Source organism: Phanerochaete carnosa, assembly GCF_000300595.1.
Source record: "Phanerochaete carnosa HHB-10118-sp unplaced genomic scaffold PHACAscaffold_4, whole genome shotgun sequence".
Classification (NCBI taxonomy): domain Eukaryota; kingdom Fungi; phylum Basidiomycota; class Agaricomycetes; order Polyporales; family Phanerochaetaceae; genus Phanerochaete; species Phanerochaete carnosa.
In genome coordinates, this window is record NW_006767631.1 from 2,211,754 (window position 1) to 2,224,428 (window position 12,675).

At 54.9% G+C, this 12,675-nt stretch overlaps 6 protein-coding genes across 6 annotated transcripts; 3 read left to right on the forward strand and 3 right to left on the reverse strand.

Moving 5' to 3' along the window:
• The first annotated feature begins 504 nt into the window (after positions 1-504).
• Positions 505-1,599, forward strand: PHACADRAFT_183465 (uncharacterized protein). The gene has a single exon (XM_007394660.1). The coding sequence runs from the start codon at positions 509-511 to the stop codon at positions 1,421-1,423; it is 915 nt and encodes a 304-aa protein (XP_007394722.1). The 5' UTR covers positions 505-508; the 3' UTR covers positions 1,424-1,599.
• A 518-nt stretch (positions 1,600-2,117) lies between these two features.
• Positions 2,118-4,943, reverse strand: PHACADRAFT_254261 (uncharacterized protein). Its single transcript, XM_007394661.1, has 12 exons — positions 4,738-4,943; positions 4,398-4,681; positions 4,152-4,348; positions 3,959-4,093; positions 3,851-3,900; positions 3,626-3,800; positions 3,459-3,568; positions 3,046-3,407; positions 2,835-2,991; positions 2,659-2,768; positions 2,568-2,608; positions 2,118-2,508 (listed from the first exon to the last, which is right to left on the reverse strand). Exons 1-12 carry the CDS (start codon positions 4,828-4,830, stop codon positions 2,300-2,302), a joined length of 1,923 nt encoding a protein of 640 aa, XP_007394723.1. The 5' UTR covers positions 4,831-4,943; the 3' UTR covers positions 2,118-2,299.
• Positions 4,944-8,597: 3,654 nt separating this feature from the next.
• On the forward strand, positions 8,598-9,128 carry PHACADRAFT_254265 (uncharacterized protein). Its single transcript, XM_007394662.1, has one exon. The coding sequence runs from the start codon at positions 8,618-8,620 to the stop codon at positions 8,864-8,866; it is 249 nt and encodes an 82-aa protein (XP_007394724.1). The 5' UTR covers positions 8,598-8,617; the 3' UTR covers positions 8,867-9,128.
• Positions 9,129-9,244: 116 nt separating this feature from the next.
• Positions 9,245-9,615, forward strand: PHACADRAFT_254266 (uncharacterized protein). The gene has a single exon (XM_007394663.1). The coding sequence runs from the start codon at positions 9,313-9,315 to the stop codon at positions 9,508-9,510; it is 198 nt and encodes a 65-aa protein (XP_007394725.1). The 5' UTR covers positions 9,245-9,312; the 3' UTR covers positions 9,511-9,615.
• A 689-nt stretch (positions 9,616-10,304) lies between these two features.
• Positions 10,305-12,305, reverse strand: PHACADRAFT_91537 (uncharacterized protein; the record flags this gene model as incomplete). Its single annotated transcript, XM_007394664.1, has 8 exons — positions 10,305-10,605; positions 10,655-10,764; positions 10,818-10,974; positions 11,029-11,390; positions 11,441-11,550; positions 11,609-11,791; positions 11,830-11,883; positions 11,942-12,305. The coding sequence occupies 8 exons, from the start codon at positions 12,303-12,305 to the stop codon at positions 10,305-10,307; spliced, it is 1,641 nt and encodes a 546-aa protein (XP_007394726.1).
• Positions 12,306-12,386: 81 nt separating this feature from the next.
• PHACADRAFT_160437 (uncharacterized protein) lies at positions 12,387-12,632 on the reverse strand (the record flags this gene model as incomplete). Its single annotated transcript, XM_007394665.1, has 1 exon — positions 12,387-12,632. One exon carries the CDS (start codon positions 12,630-12,632, stop codon positions 12,387-12,389), a length of 246 nt encoding a protein of 81 aa, XP_007394727.1.
• Between the last annotated feature and the right edge of the window lie 43 nt (positions 12,633-12,675).

Consider the following 12,675-nt stretch of genomic DNA (forward strand, 5'->3'; position numbering starts at 1 on the left):
CCCAGCTAGGCGAGGCCACAGACACATATCGAACATGAAACACGATCACGGTCGATAATGTCAGCCAAATGCACTAGAACACGATCTTCCCGTCCATACTAAGGGTCTGGAGCTGCACAAGGCACGTTCCGGGGTACGCGGGGGAGAGATTTGCAAGGAAGCCATGTCGTGTTGAGGGGAGGACAATGCAACCGCAAGCCTATTCCCCATGCAGCCGGCCAGAATGAGTGGCACCTTCAGGCACGGAGCTAATGTGTCTCTCTTTCCACGCTTTAAGAGAACAATGGAACGTTTAAGGGTTCAACATCGAATGCCAAGAAAGGAAAGGACTCCCTGAACGGAAAAAAAATGTTGATATATAGGCCACGGTGTGAGAGTTCAATCGTGACGCGTTACTCCCCACCAACCCCAGCTACCCGCGAACTTCACACTACCAACGCCGCACTTCTCAACGTTAGTATTCGCGATATTGTCATTGTCGAGTGCGAAACACTCACGCATTTCCCAGATGAACCGCAGTCTCCGCAAGACACTCAACATGCTCAACTTACTCAACCCTCCACCAGAAGATCCATCCACACCCGGGCCCTACGTCTTGTCGCCGTCGAAGGCGCGTCGTATCGTGGCCCGCATCAACGGTATAGAACTCACCCCCCGTCGGCCCACAAAAGGCGCTAATTTGGGCAAGAGCAAGCTGGTGCCTAGTCCGCGTGTGCAGCCGCCGGAGGTCCTGCAACCGGAGGAAGGCACCCCGATGACTCGAAGCCGTAAACGACGCAGGTCGGAATCCGAATCTGAACCCACGCTGACCGACACGCCGAAGGATGAAGAGGCGTTCTGGCAGGAGACGCCGGCAATGTCGGAGGGGTCGACGGTGAGACAGGATGGCGAGGATGGAGGATCGGTGGTGTCAGAGATGTCGATCTGCTCGGAGAGCACCGTGAAGGGGAAGGGGAAGGGGAAGGGGAGGGCGGTGTCGCCGGATGAGGTCACGGTACGCGGCGGGCCACACGACGCAGAGGGCGGTGAGGAGCTCTACAGGCCACCGCCTGGAAGGGCCTATGTTGGCAGGCCGCCACCAGCATTGCAAGCAACTGAACAACCTCGTCAGGCCGCTAAGCCTACCAAAGATTATTCAGTAGCCAGCAGCTCGCGCGACGTTGCCATGTGCGATCGCTCGATCACACCCACGCCCACAGCTAGGCGTATGTACGTCGGCTCCAACGTCCCCCTTAAGATCCATGACGTGCTCACCGGGGCCGTCGACCACGATGGCGACGAGCACATGCGGGAAACGACTCCGACAGTGTTCTCGATAGAGATGGACGGACAGTCTATGTCGAGTGTCGCGACGACGGAGTCGGGATATGTCAAGGTCCCAATCGCTCTTGTGGAGAAGCACATGCCGTGGTTTCTGAAGTAGCGGGCACGAGCGCCGGGAACTCAAGGAATCTTGCCCCTGTGCATTGGTAAGTATGGGCCTGGTCTCCGTGTTGAGCATCTAAGTTTCGCCTCTTCCTTTCTCTTGTTTCTTTCCGTTGAGTATATGCACTAAATGTCTTGAGATTATAATCAACATGATGTATGAGACGTACCACGAATATAAAAAACCTATGTGAACATTGCAAGATGACCGCGAGCCCTTGCTACACCAGTCCCCGATGACGAAGAGGCCGGTACTCCGGCGCAGGCGACAAATCCTGAGCCTGGTGATAACATGAGTTTTAGCTGCGAGAACGCACCCAGAGTTGCCTTTCCTACATTCAATGAGCACATCACGCACCAGGACATCCCAGCCCTTTTCCGCGGTCTGCGAGAGCAAGGGATGAGAACAGGGATACCTTGGGCCGTTCTTTCGTGCGTTTGAGGTGACCTACGCAGTGCCGCATACGCCGATGCACCCATAAAACGGAACGCAACAAGACGGGACGCATTTATATGCACCACATGTCCCCATTTATCGCTGAAGCTGATTGCAGAGGGCTGGACCAGACCCGGAACATGAGCGCAGAAGACATGACTCGAAAGCGAACACCAGCTGCCAGAATCCAGATCAGGCGCCGGTTAGCCAAAATTTTGAAGCGTTTGCAAAACTAGTACTAGACTGAGAGGAGGTTCGGTACATAGGAACAGAGCAAGATTATACAACAGACGTAGTACAGCACAACAGCGACGGTCTTCAATAACTTACTCCCTCTAAACTAAGCAATCCGCAAAAAATTACACCACGGTTCTGCTCTCAGAAAGCCCTGACACCTAGACCCTGTTACCGCCCAGAAACACAAGAGAGGAGAAACGATTAGCAGCAAATCCGCAGCGGCGACTCTATGGGATACGTGATCCCGACCGCGCTGAAGAGCGGTACGATGCTCGGCACGGGGTCGACGAGCGCCGAGTTGAGCGGGCTCATGTACTGCGGACGGTGGTACGACGTCTCGGCGAGCGGCTCGACGAACTGCTCGCCGCAGATGAATGCGAGCGAGTCATAGACCGTCTTCTTGTAGCGATCTGCACGGTGCGTTAGTTTCAGTCGCCGATTCACGATAGAGAGAGAGGGGAAGACGTACAGGCGATGGGCATGCGCTCACCGGCTTTCGCTAACATCGAGCTGCAGCGGGCGGTAAGGAAATGGACGCGAGGGAGGGGAAGAGAACGTACTGGACGAAGTAGATCTCCGAGTGGAGCACGAACACCTGGTCGAGGTTATTAGTGTCGATAGCAATCTTGAGGAACTCGACCAGGGCGCGCCCGGCACAGTTCCATGCGTTCTACGCCAGAAGAAGACAGATAGAGTTAGTTTCGGAAAGTGCGTTCTCGAAGGGGAGCAGACGTACGAAGGCCAGCTGACCGAGGAGCGAAATGTCATAGCTCGTCGCCGACAGACTGTACATGAGATCCAGGATCGCCCGCGCCCCCTTCGAGACCTGGTTCAGCGACTGGCACGTCGGGTCCTTGACATTCATGTGCGGCTCGTGCAGCAGAATCTGTGCCCTACACTCATGGTTTAGCGTAGCCACTGGCACCTCAGAGCGAAGGCGGACTCACAGATGCGCCCCGACGCATGCGCTGTACAGGTGCGGGTCGACCGTCCCATCCTGGATCGGGTCCCGGAGGTGCGACGGGAACGACTGGCGGAAGGAGAGCACAGCGTGGTTCAGGTCTTGGAACACAGGCGCGTCGCGCGGGTCGTACTCGGCTTCACCGCTCGCGGGGCTGCTCGTCGGCGAGTAGTAAGCAGAGTCGCCTGCCTGGTATCGCCCCTTGAAGCGCACTTTGAAGCTCTTCACACGCGAGAGTAGCATCGTGGCCTTGAGCCAGAGCACGAAGCTGTCTGTGCGCTCGAGTGGGTGCGTAAGCAGCAGGTCGCGATCGTGCGACCACTGTCGGTCTTCTAGTGCGACGCGGATCTAAGTAGGCGTAAGCGTACGATGGCTGAGTGAAGGATAGCGGAAGCTTACGCCGAGCTCGAATTGGTCACTCCGCAAAGGCAGCACTTGATCAATGTCCGCATCGTCGAGTTCCAATGCAAAGCCATTGCCGCAAGACTGCTCTCGCTCGAGGGCATACGCTGGTGCTCGCCTTCAGCGATTCGTACAGAAAACCTGTCACGAGTGTGCTCGCATACCTATCCAGAATGTATTCCTTCGAGTCTCCTCGTCTATCGCAGAGAGCGGCGGGGGTAAGACGTCCTCTTTCTTTTCATTAGTAAGCTTCCTTGGCATTCGCGACTTAAACGCTCCAGCCTTAATCAGGCCTGTAGCGTTGCAGTAACGCAAATTTTGTCCCGAAGCCAAGCACGCCTGGAAATACGTTGAGCACGACATTATATGCACCGATGGAACCAACTCACATCCGACCACCTTCCCTGGTTCAGGTACCACCAGGTAATGAGAACCTGGGCTGGAAGCGGTGGGTCAGAAAGAGATGCATCACGCCGATCATAATGACCAAGCCACACCTTGCAAGCTCTCCACAAGGTACTCTCCAACATCGACATTGCATTCCTTTTCTATATTTGCGTACTTGATGTGCTGCTCGGCGAACGAGTCCGGGCGAGCAGCAAGTTTGCGCCAGCGACCATCGAATGCCTCGTCTGTGCAGCGCATCAGTATGTATCATAGGCGCAGCTCGTGCACCGACGTTGCACTTACAAGGGAAATACCGGCTTGTGTGTATCGGCGTCGGCGCGATATCAGCCGTATACATGCTGCCTACAGCACATATAGCGTGCAGAACAACTGGCGAAGGAAACCGTGGGTCCGAGGGCGGAAAGTCAAGCGAAGAGAGGAACGTAGGCCCGTGGAACAGTCTGCCAGCGTGTATCCAGAACGCAAAGAAAGCATGTATTCTGGAACCTTGTCAATGCAGTGCGGCATCGGCAGAACTGAATGTCTTACAGATGACGGGTTACTTCAGGGGTGGGCAGGTTTGGCGGCCAACCGCTTGGCACAAGCTGTCCGGCTTGAGATCCATAGGTCGTCAAAGCGATGGTGGTATCCGACGTAAACGAGATCGATGCGTCCATGTCTGGGAGAATACCAAAATCGGCCTCTGTTGCCGACGAGTATACGTTATTCGAGAAGCTTTCGAGCACATCCCAGGACTTGGGTCCGCTCATGGATGTGGTCGACGAGTCAATGAGCATATCAGCACCGGAATTCTGCAACAGCGCTGAAGAGAACTAGGAAACCGTGGCTATTGGTCCACCGGAGCACGCCAAGTAGATGTAAGACATACCATGGATTCCTCTCCAACAACTCCGGGAGAGAAGATCGCCTCGGGCAAAGGCGACCGCACGGGCCCGCTCGAGTCGTTCGAGGATACAGCCATACTGTCTGGACTGCTCGAACGGTGAGTGCTAGGGGAAGAGCTTTTCCTCGTATTCTCAGCGCGAGCCTCTTGGAGCGCTATGGTCATCTCCCGGAGAAGACCCTCGAGCTCGCCTGTGGAAGCATCAGAGGTCAGACGCGGAGTTGCACTTGTTGCGAAACTCGCACGCACCAATCCTTGTCTCGAGTCTCTCATGCTTAGTCTTTGCGGGGGGGTCGTCGGGCTCCTCTGCGCCTGAGCCCGATGACTCGTCAGTTGCCGCCCAATAGTTGCACGGGCGGGAATGAGGCCTCACCTTCCTCGTAAGAACAGTCTGGGTATGGTGGTGCGGGCTTATCTTTAGATGCGTGCGCCACAGCATAGGCATGGGACCGCAGACAGGTGGCGCAAGGACGCTTCGCATCGCTGTCAAAGACGCAACGTCAGACCCGAGGACATTGCTCAAGATGCGTTACCAACCATTTCTGCAGGCCATTCGGGAATCAAGCAGTGCTGAGATGCCCGAACCTCGGGATAGATCACTCACCAGCTTGCGCTTTCGGCATTGGTGGCAGGCCTACGGGTGGGCCGGGAGGGTGTGGTAAGGGGGTTGACCAAACATGCTTATGACGCTGACACATACGGTGTTACGCTTCAGTGCGCTGCTGGGGACAGGCTTCCTGAAGAGGTCCAAGACATCTGGGGTCGCCTGGGGCATTTTCTAAGGTGTATCTGGGTTTAGTGTGCTGGGGGTGATACAACTCAGTTTGAGGACGAGAGCAGGACTCCTGAGTAATCTCATCGAAGCGCCGCGCTGCGCGGCAGTGACGACTCCGAGCGGCCTCGGTACAGACGCACTGTATATGATTTGCTGTGATGGCGCATCAGTGCATCATTGTTTCCGGCTTCAGGTTGGCCTCGGGCTGTCACGGAAAACAAAGCGATATCCAGCTCATCCTCCCTCATACTATATTGTATAGAATAACGGCTCTCTGCTCCGTTGCTTGGACGACGCTCAATATACAGCGCACTTGCCGCGCGTTGCTGGCCGAGTCGTAGCGCGGAGGAAGCTGCCAAGATCAAACATACCGGCTGATGGCCATGCATTGCGATAGCCGGCAGACTCCCGTCCACACCAATGAGCTCTTGACATCTGTCAGCCCCTGATAGCAGGTGAAATTCACTGCGCTCAACGCTGCGGACATGGCATTGATATACGATGTCGGTGGTATGGTGCTGGCAGGGTTGAACAAGTGGTAGGGGAGAAAGACCTACTACAAGTATCGAGTGCGTGGACATGCCTGGCAGAGATCTCTTCACTTGCTTAGGGTCAGTGGTGAACACGACCAGAATCTCATTGCTGATGGTTCGCTGGTTCGCATCAGGCGAGGACTGCTCAAACAGATGCCGACGTCGATGGTCGACTGCGCTGAACAGTAACATACCCACGATTGACGTCGGGTAGCTCTCATTGAACTTGATGCAGGTGATGGCGATATGGTCTCCTCCCGAGTGTAACAACATAGAGCATGTATTGCACCAGGTGTCCAAGTACATGGAGGGATAAGTGTTTCATAACATTGCACACGATGTGCTCGAAGAGATTGGCGACTTGGCCGGAATCGCCAATTCCGCTCACCGGCCGGATCAACCAGGCAGGTACCAGAAACAGCTCTCAAGCAAATACTCAGTGGCGCACCGCTCACCTCGGCCTGAGGGAGCGGCGGTGTAGCCGTACTACATACTCAGAGAAGACGGTATGACCAGAGACGTCCGAGCCCTCGTCAGCTTCGAAGGGATAATAGAACGGCTGACTCTATATCATCGTGACGCTGTCAGTGACGCTCATCGCATTATCTCTGATCACGCTGTGGTCCGATACATCGATATCATATGGTCGCTGCCTGCATAAATTGGTCCCTGGATGTCATAACCTGACGGAACCCGACCCGACGGCCGGTTGGCACATCGCACCTGAGGACGTGGCCAACCTCCATAGGGTTGCCGACCTCCACGAGGGATGCCGCTGTGTACGCCATGGGCTCCACCAGGGGCAGAGGACGAAGAGGAGTCATCGCTGGGTATTAGGTTGCCGCTCATCGTCTTGCAAGTGATGTCGTGCCGTTCGGCACGACATATTTGCGAAGCCTGGGCCTGTGGCTCGTCCGTCTCTTCGAGGAGCCTATGGGAGAGCTCGCACTTGTCTTTAGGTATAGCCTGCAGGTATCGGAATGGCGGCCCATCGTCAGTTTCAGTGTACGTGCCATGGTACACCGCTCGTCGCTCTCAATATCGATTTTTCCAAAAGCATGCTTGAAAAGAGGCATCGCCGACGGGTGTGCGAGTGGAAGTGTGAGCCGCAGCCCAGGGTCGCGCCATCCAATCGCCTCTGCGTCCTCTTCAAATAGCATCGGGCCAAACATCTAGGACACCTCGCGCAGGCTGTGGAAGTCTGTAAGTGTATCGGTATTGGGGTATACGAAGCAATAATCTTCTCAAGAGGACTGATATGAAACTGGCTAAGGTCCATTAGTCGGCGTGTCTGTTCCACCATCCCCTTATCTGCGGAATATTCATCCTAGCCGCTGCTTCGTGTCCCTGCCTCATGTGGACACGCGTAAAGATGAGGGTATACTACGCCACATCAAGCATACTAAAGAAACCCTTTGTTCGACCCAGACGAAGCCTTGCCTGAGTAAGCACACTTGCTCCGTTATCTCTTGCGGACGTCGATATCGAGTCGTGCTCAATGATCATTCTCGGTTCATTAAAATCAAGGGACTCTCCACGCCGCCTGTGCAAGTCAAAGCTATAGGCAGGAGAAGAAGTCGTTGTTCTGAGGCCTGTCCATATGATTAGTCTCGGATCTTCTGAGCTAATCTGTCGCAAGTCAGGTCCCGTGGGTGTCTAAACCCGTCAGAACGTAGTGTTCTGCTTCTCGAAGTTGCCTCTCAGGGATGCAGCCGAACGCCACAAAGCCGTCGGGTGAGTTGGCCTGTATTCAGCAAGTCGACTGGATCGATCCTTCCGATTGGACCACCGGCCCCGCTACCGCAACGTTGACATGCGCCTTACACGAGCAGACGAATGACCTAGCTCAGACAGGTTCTGCTTTATTTACAGGTCTAACTATAGCATAGCGCAAAGAGAGAACAGCCTGAAGTCATCGACGTTCTGGGCGGTCGTCCTTCCCGCGCGGAAAATGTGAGGTTTTCTGGGAGGAGCTGATCTGAATTATGCATTATCGCCCATTATTGCGTGCAGTGATAGCTATTTCCGAAATGAAATTGCGGCTACCATCGACGTCGTGTTTCAATATTCAAACTGGACGAGGCCACAGTCACGAGGCCCATTGTAAGATAAGACGCGGTCGCCGTTGATAAAGCCAGCAGTATGCATAAAAGCGCGGCCGTTCCATCATTGTCCAGTATTTAGGGTTGCACAAAGCACGTTCTGGGGTACGCAGGGAAGATATCTGCATGGAAGCAGAGGAGGTACATCGCAATTGCACGTCTATTTTCGGTGTAGCCGGCCAAAATAGCGTCGTCAGGCACGGGGCCGATGTGTCTCTCTTTCCACGCTTTGAGAGAACAATGGAACGTTTGGGGGTTCAACATCGAATGCCAGGAAAGGGAAAAAGGGAAAAAAATGTTGATATATAGGCCACGATGCGAGGGTTCAATCGTGACGCGTCACTCCTCACCAACCCCAGCTACCCGCGAACTTCATACTAGCAGCACTGCACTTCTGAAGGTTAGTATTTGCGATACTGTCAACGCAATGTGCCAAACACTCACGCATTTCTCAGATGAACCGCAACCTCCGCAAGACACTCAACATGCTCAACTTACTCAACCCTCCACCAGAAGATCCGCCCACACCCGGGCCCTACGTCTTGTCACCGTCAAAAGCACGTCGTATCGTGGCCCGCATCAACGGTATAGAACTCACCCCCCGTCGGCCCACGAGAGTCGCCAACTTAGGCAAGAGCAAGCCGGTGCCCAATCCGCGTGCACAGCCGCCAGAGATCCCGCAACCGGATGAGGGCACCCCATGACCCGAAGCCGCAAACGACGCAGGTCGGAATCCGGATCTGAACCCACGCTGGCCGCCATACCAGGGATGAAGAGGTGTTCTGGCACAGGACGCAGGTGATGTCGGAGGGGTCGACGGTGAGACAGGATGGCGAGAACGGAGGATCGGTGGTGTCAGACATATCGATCTGTTCGGAGAGCACCGTGAGAGGGAAGGGGAAGGGGAAGGGGAGGGAGACGTTGCCGGATGAGGTCACGGTGTACGGCGGGCCACACGATGCAGAGGACGGTGAGGAGCTTTACAGACCACCGCCTGGAAGGGCTTATGTCGGCCGTCTGCCGCCAGCGCTGCAAGCAACTGAACAACTTCGTCGGACCACCAAGTCCATCGAAAATTATACAGTAGCCAGCGGCTCACTCGACGTCGCCATACGCGATCTCGGCCACGCCTACACCCACGGCTAGGCGTATGTACGTCGGCTCCAACTTCCCCCTCAAGATCTACGGTGTGCTCACCGGGGTCGTCGACCATGATGACGAGTACATGCGGGAAACGACTCTGACAGTGTTCTCGATAGAGATGGACAGACAGTCTGTGTCGAGTGTCGCGACGACGGAGTCGGGATATGACAAGGTCCCAATCGCTCTTGTGGTGCTGTGGTTTTGAATTAGAGGGCATGAGGGCCGGGGATTCAAGAAATCTCGCCCCTGCGCATTGGTAAGTATGTGAGTGTGTGACTTGATCCTCATGGTAGATATCTAGACCTTGTCTCTTTCTCCTGTATATGTCTTTCCGTTAAGTGTATGCATTCCAATTTGTTTTGGGATGCGAACAGTGCTATGTAAAAGAACGTACCATCTATGCCCCCCGTCCGCTTGAGCACCCAAAAATGATCATAAGCTCTTGGCATATCAGCCTCCGCATGCCGAGTGACTGACTCCGGAGAATCTTGCAGCTACTACAGCGTCAGCTATGAGGGGACCATCCTTAAGTACTCCTCCAGCACTTGAATTCCCTCAAATAGCCCGTCACCCCCATCTGCTGTCGCGATCTGTGAGTACAACGAAGTGAACGCGCAGACTATAGATGGTCCCATCAGACAATCTACGCAATATTACCGCATAAACCTTGAGCTGGAAAGACATACCCGTGTATGCTGCACACCGATGTGCGTTCGTATGTCGTTAAGATCGCCGAGCTGAATGCAGGGAGCTGGATCAGACTCGGAACATGGACGCAGAAGGCAGAACAATTAGACGCCGGATGTCCGCGAAACTACTTATACTCGCAGATCTCGACGAGCTTGAACAAAAAAATAAAAATAATTTACACAGCATAACAGCGACAGTACGGCATGCAAGCAACAGTCTCCACTAATTTGCACCCTCCAAACATCTCGCCAAAATTACACCACAATCATCAACCACCCAAAAACTCGAACGCGGAGAAGGGAGTATTAGTTAGAATGACCTCAGTGGCGACTCCGCGGGATACGTGATCGTGACCGCGCTGACGAGCGGTGCAATGCTCGGCGCCGGGTCGACGAACGCCGAGTGGAACGGGCTCACGTACCGCGGGCGATGGTATGACGTCTCGGCGAGCGGCTCGACGAACTGCTCGCCGCAGATAGACGCGAGCGAGCCGTAGATCAATTTCTTGTAGCGGTCTGCGCGGTACGTCAATTTCAGCTGCAGATTCACGAGAGAGAGGGGAGACGTACAGGCGACGGGCATGCGCTCGCCGGCTTTGGCTAGCATCGAACTGCGGTGTGCGGTGAGCAAATGAACCCGCCGGGTGGGAGAGGACTTACTGAACGAAGCAGATCTCCGAGTGGCGCGCGAACACCTCTTCGAGGTTATTGTGGTCGATGGCTATTTTGAGCAATTCGATCAGAACGCGCCCGGCAAGGATCCACGCGAACTACACGAAAAGGATCGGTCTTTGGGAGCGTTTGAGGAGGGGAGCAGACGTACGAAGGTCAGTTGATCGAGGAGGGAGATGTCGTAGCTTGTCGCCGACAGACTGTACATGAGATCCAGGACCGCCCGCGCCCCCTTCGAGACCTGGTTCAGCGACTGGCACGCCGGGTCCTTGGCATTCATGTGCGGGTCGTGCAGCAGAATCTGTGCCCTACACTCATGGTTTAGCGTAGCCACTGGCATCCCAGAGCGAAGGCAGACTCACACGTGCGCGCCGACACAGGCGGTGTACAGGTGCGGGTCGACCGTCCCATCCTGGATCGGATCCCGGAGATGCGGCGGGAACGATCGCCGGAAGGAGAGCACAGCGTGGTTCAGGTCATGGAACACAGGCGCGTCGCGCGGGTCGTACTCGGCTTCACCGCTCGCGGGGCTGCTCGTCGGCGAGTAGTAAGCAGCATCGCCCGCCTGGTACCGCCCCTTGAAGCGCACGTTGAAGCTCTTTACGCGCGAGAGCAGCATCGTCGTCTTGAGCCAGAGCACAAAACTGTCCGTACATTCAGGAGGGTGCTTGAGCAGTAGGTTGCGGTCGTGCGACCACTGCCGGTCTTCTAGTGCGACGTGAATCTAGGTGGACGTTAACGCGTAATGACTGGGTGAAAGGCGGTGAAACTTACGCCGAGATCGAACTGGTCGCTCCGTAGAGGTAACACTTGATCAATGTCCGTATCGTCAACTTCTGTTGCGTGGGGATTGGTGGAAGACAGTCCCCTTTCGAGAGCATACGCTGACGATCACCTTCAGCGATGTGTCTGTACATACCTATCATGAGTGTGGATGCATACCTAACCAGAATGCATTCCTTCGGGTCTCTTCGTCTATCGTAGAAAGCGGCCGGGGCAAGACTTCATTCTCCTTTTTGTATGCGAGTTTTCTAGGCCACAGTATCTTGAACGCTCCAGTCTTGATCAGACCTAGAGCATTGCCGTACCGGAGGCCCTGTCCTGAAGCGAAGTACGCCTGGGAATCTATTGAGCATGACACTCCAAGCGCCGACGCAACGGACTCACATCCGACCACCTGCCTTGGTTCAGGTACCACCAGGTAATGAGAACCTGGGCTGGAAGCGGTGAGTCAGAAAGAAGTACACCATGCTAGTCGTAACAACCGAGCCACACCTTGCATGCTCTCTACAAGATACTCTCCGCAATCGATGTTGTTTTCCATTTCAATTTTCGCGTACTTGATGTGCTGCTCAGCGAACGAGTCCGGGCGAGCGGCAAACTTGAGCCAGCGACCGGTAAAGACCTCGTCTTGCAACAAGTCAGTGTCCACTAACGGTGTAGTTCTAGCAAAGATGGCTCGCTTACCAGGGAAATATTGGCCAGTATGTACCGGCGTCGGCGCAATATCAGCTGTATACATGCTGCCTATCGCGCACATGGCATGGAGAATGACTGGCTGAGGGAATCGTGGGTCCGTAGGCGGAAGATCTAGCGCAGAGAGGAACGTGGGTCCGTGGAATAGTCTACCAGCGTGCATCCAGAACGCGAAGAAAGCATGTATTCTAAAAATAAAAATAAAAGTGTCAACGCAGCGCAGCATTAACGAAGCCCAGATGCTTTACAAATGGCGGGCCACATCAAAACTAGGCAAATTTAGCGACCAGCCACTTGATATAAGCTGCACGTTCTGTCCAGCTTGGGCCGTATGTGGGCCATAGGTCCTCAAGGCGAAGGTGGTATCCGGTGTGAGCGATGTCGATGCGTTCGTGTGCAGGAGAATGTCAAAGTCGGCCTCTGCTATCGGTGGGTTTACGTTCTTTGAAAAGCCGCTGAGGGAACCCGTAGCCGGAGAGCCGATTGACATAACAGGTCCAGGATTCTGCAATGACGCCAAAGAGAACTAGGAA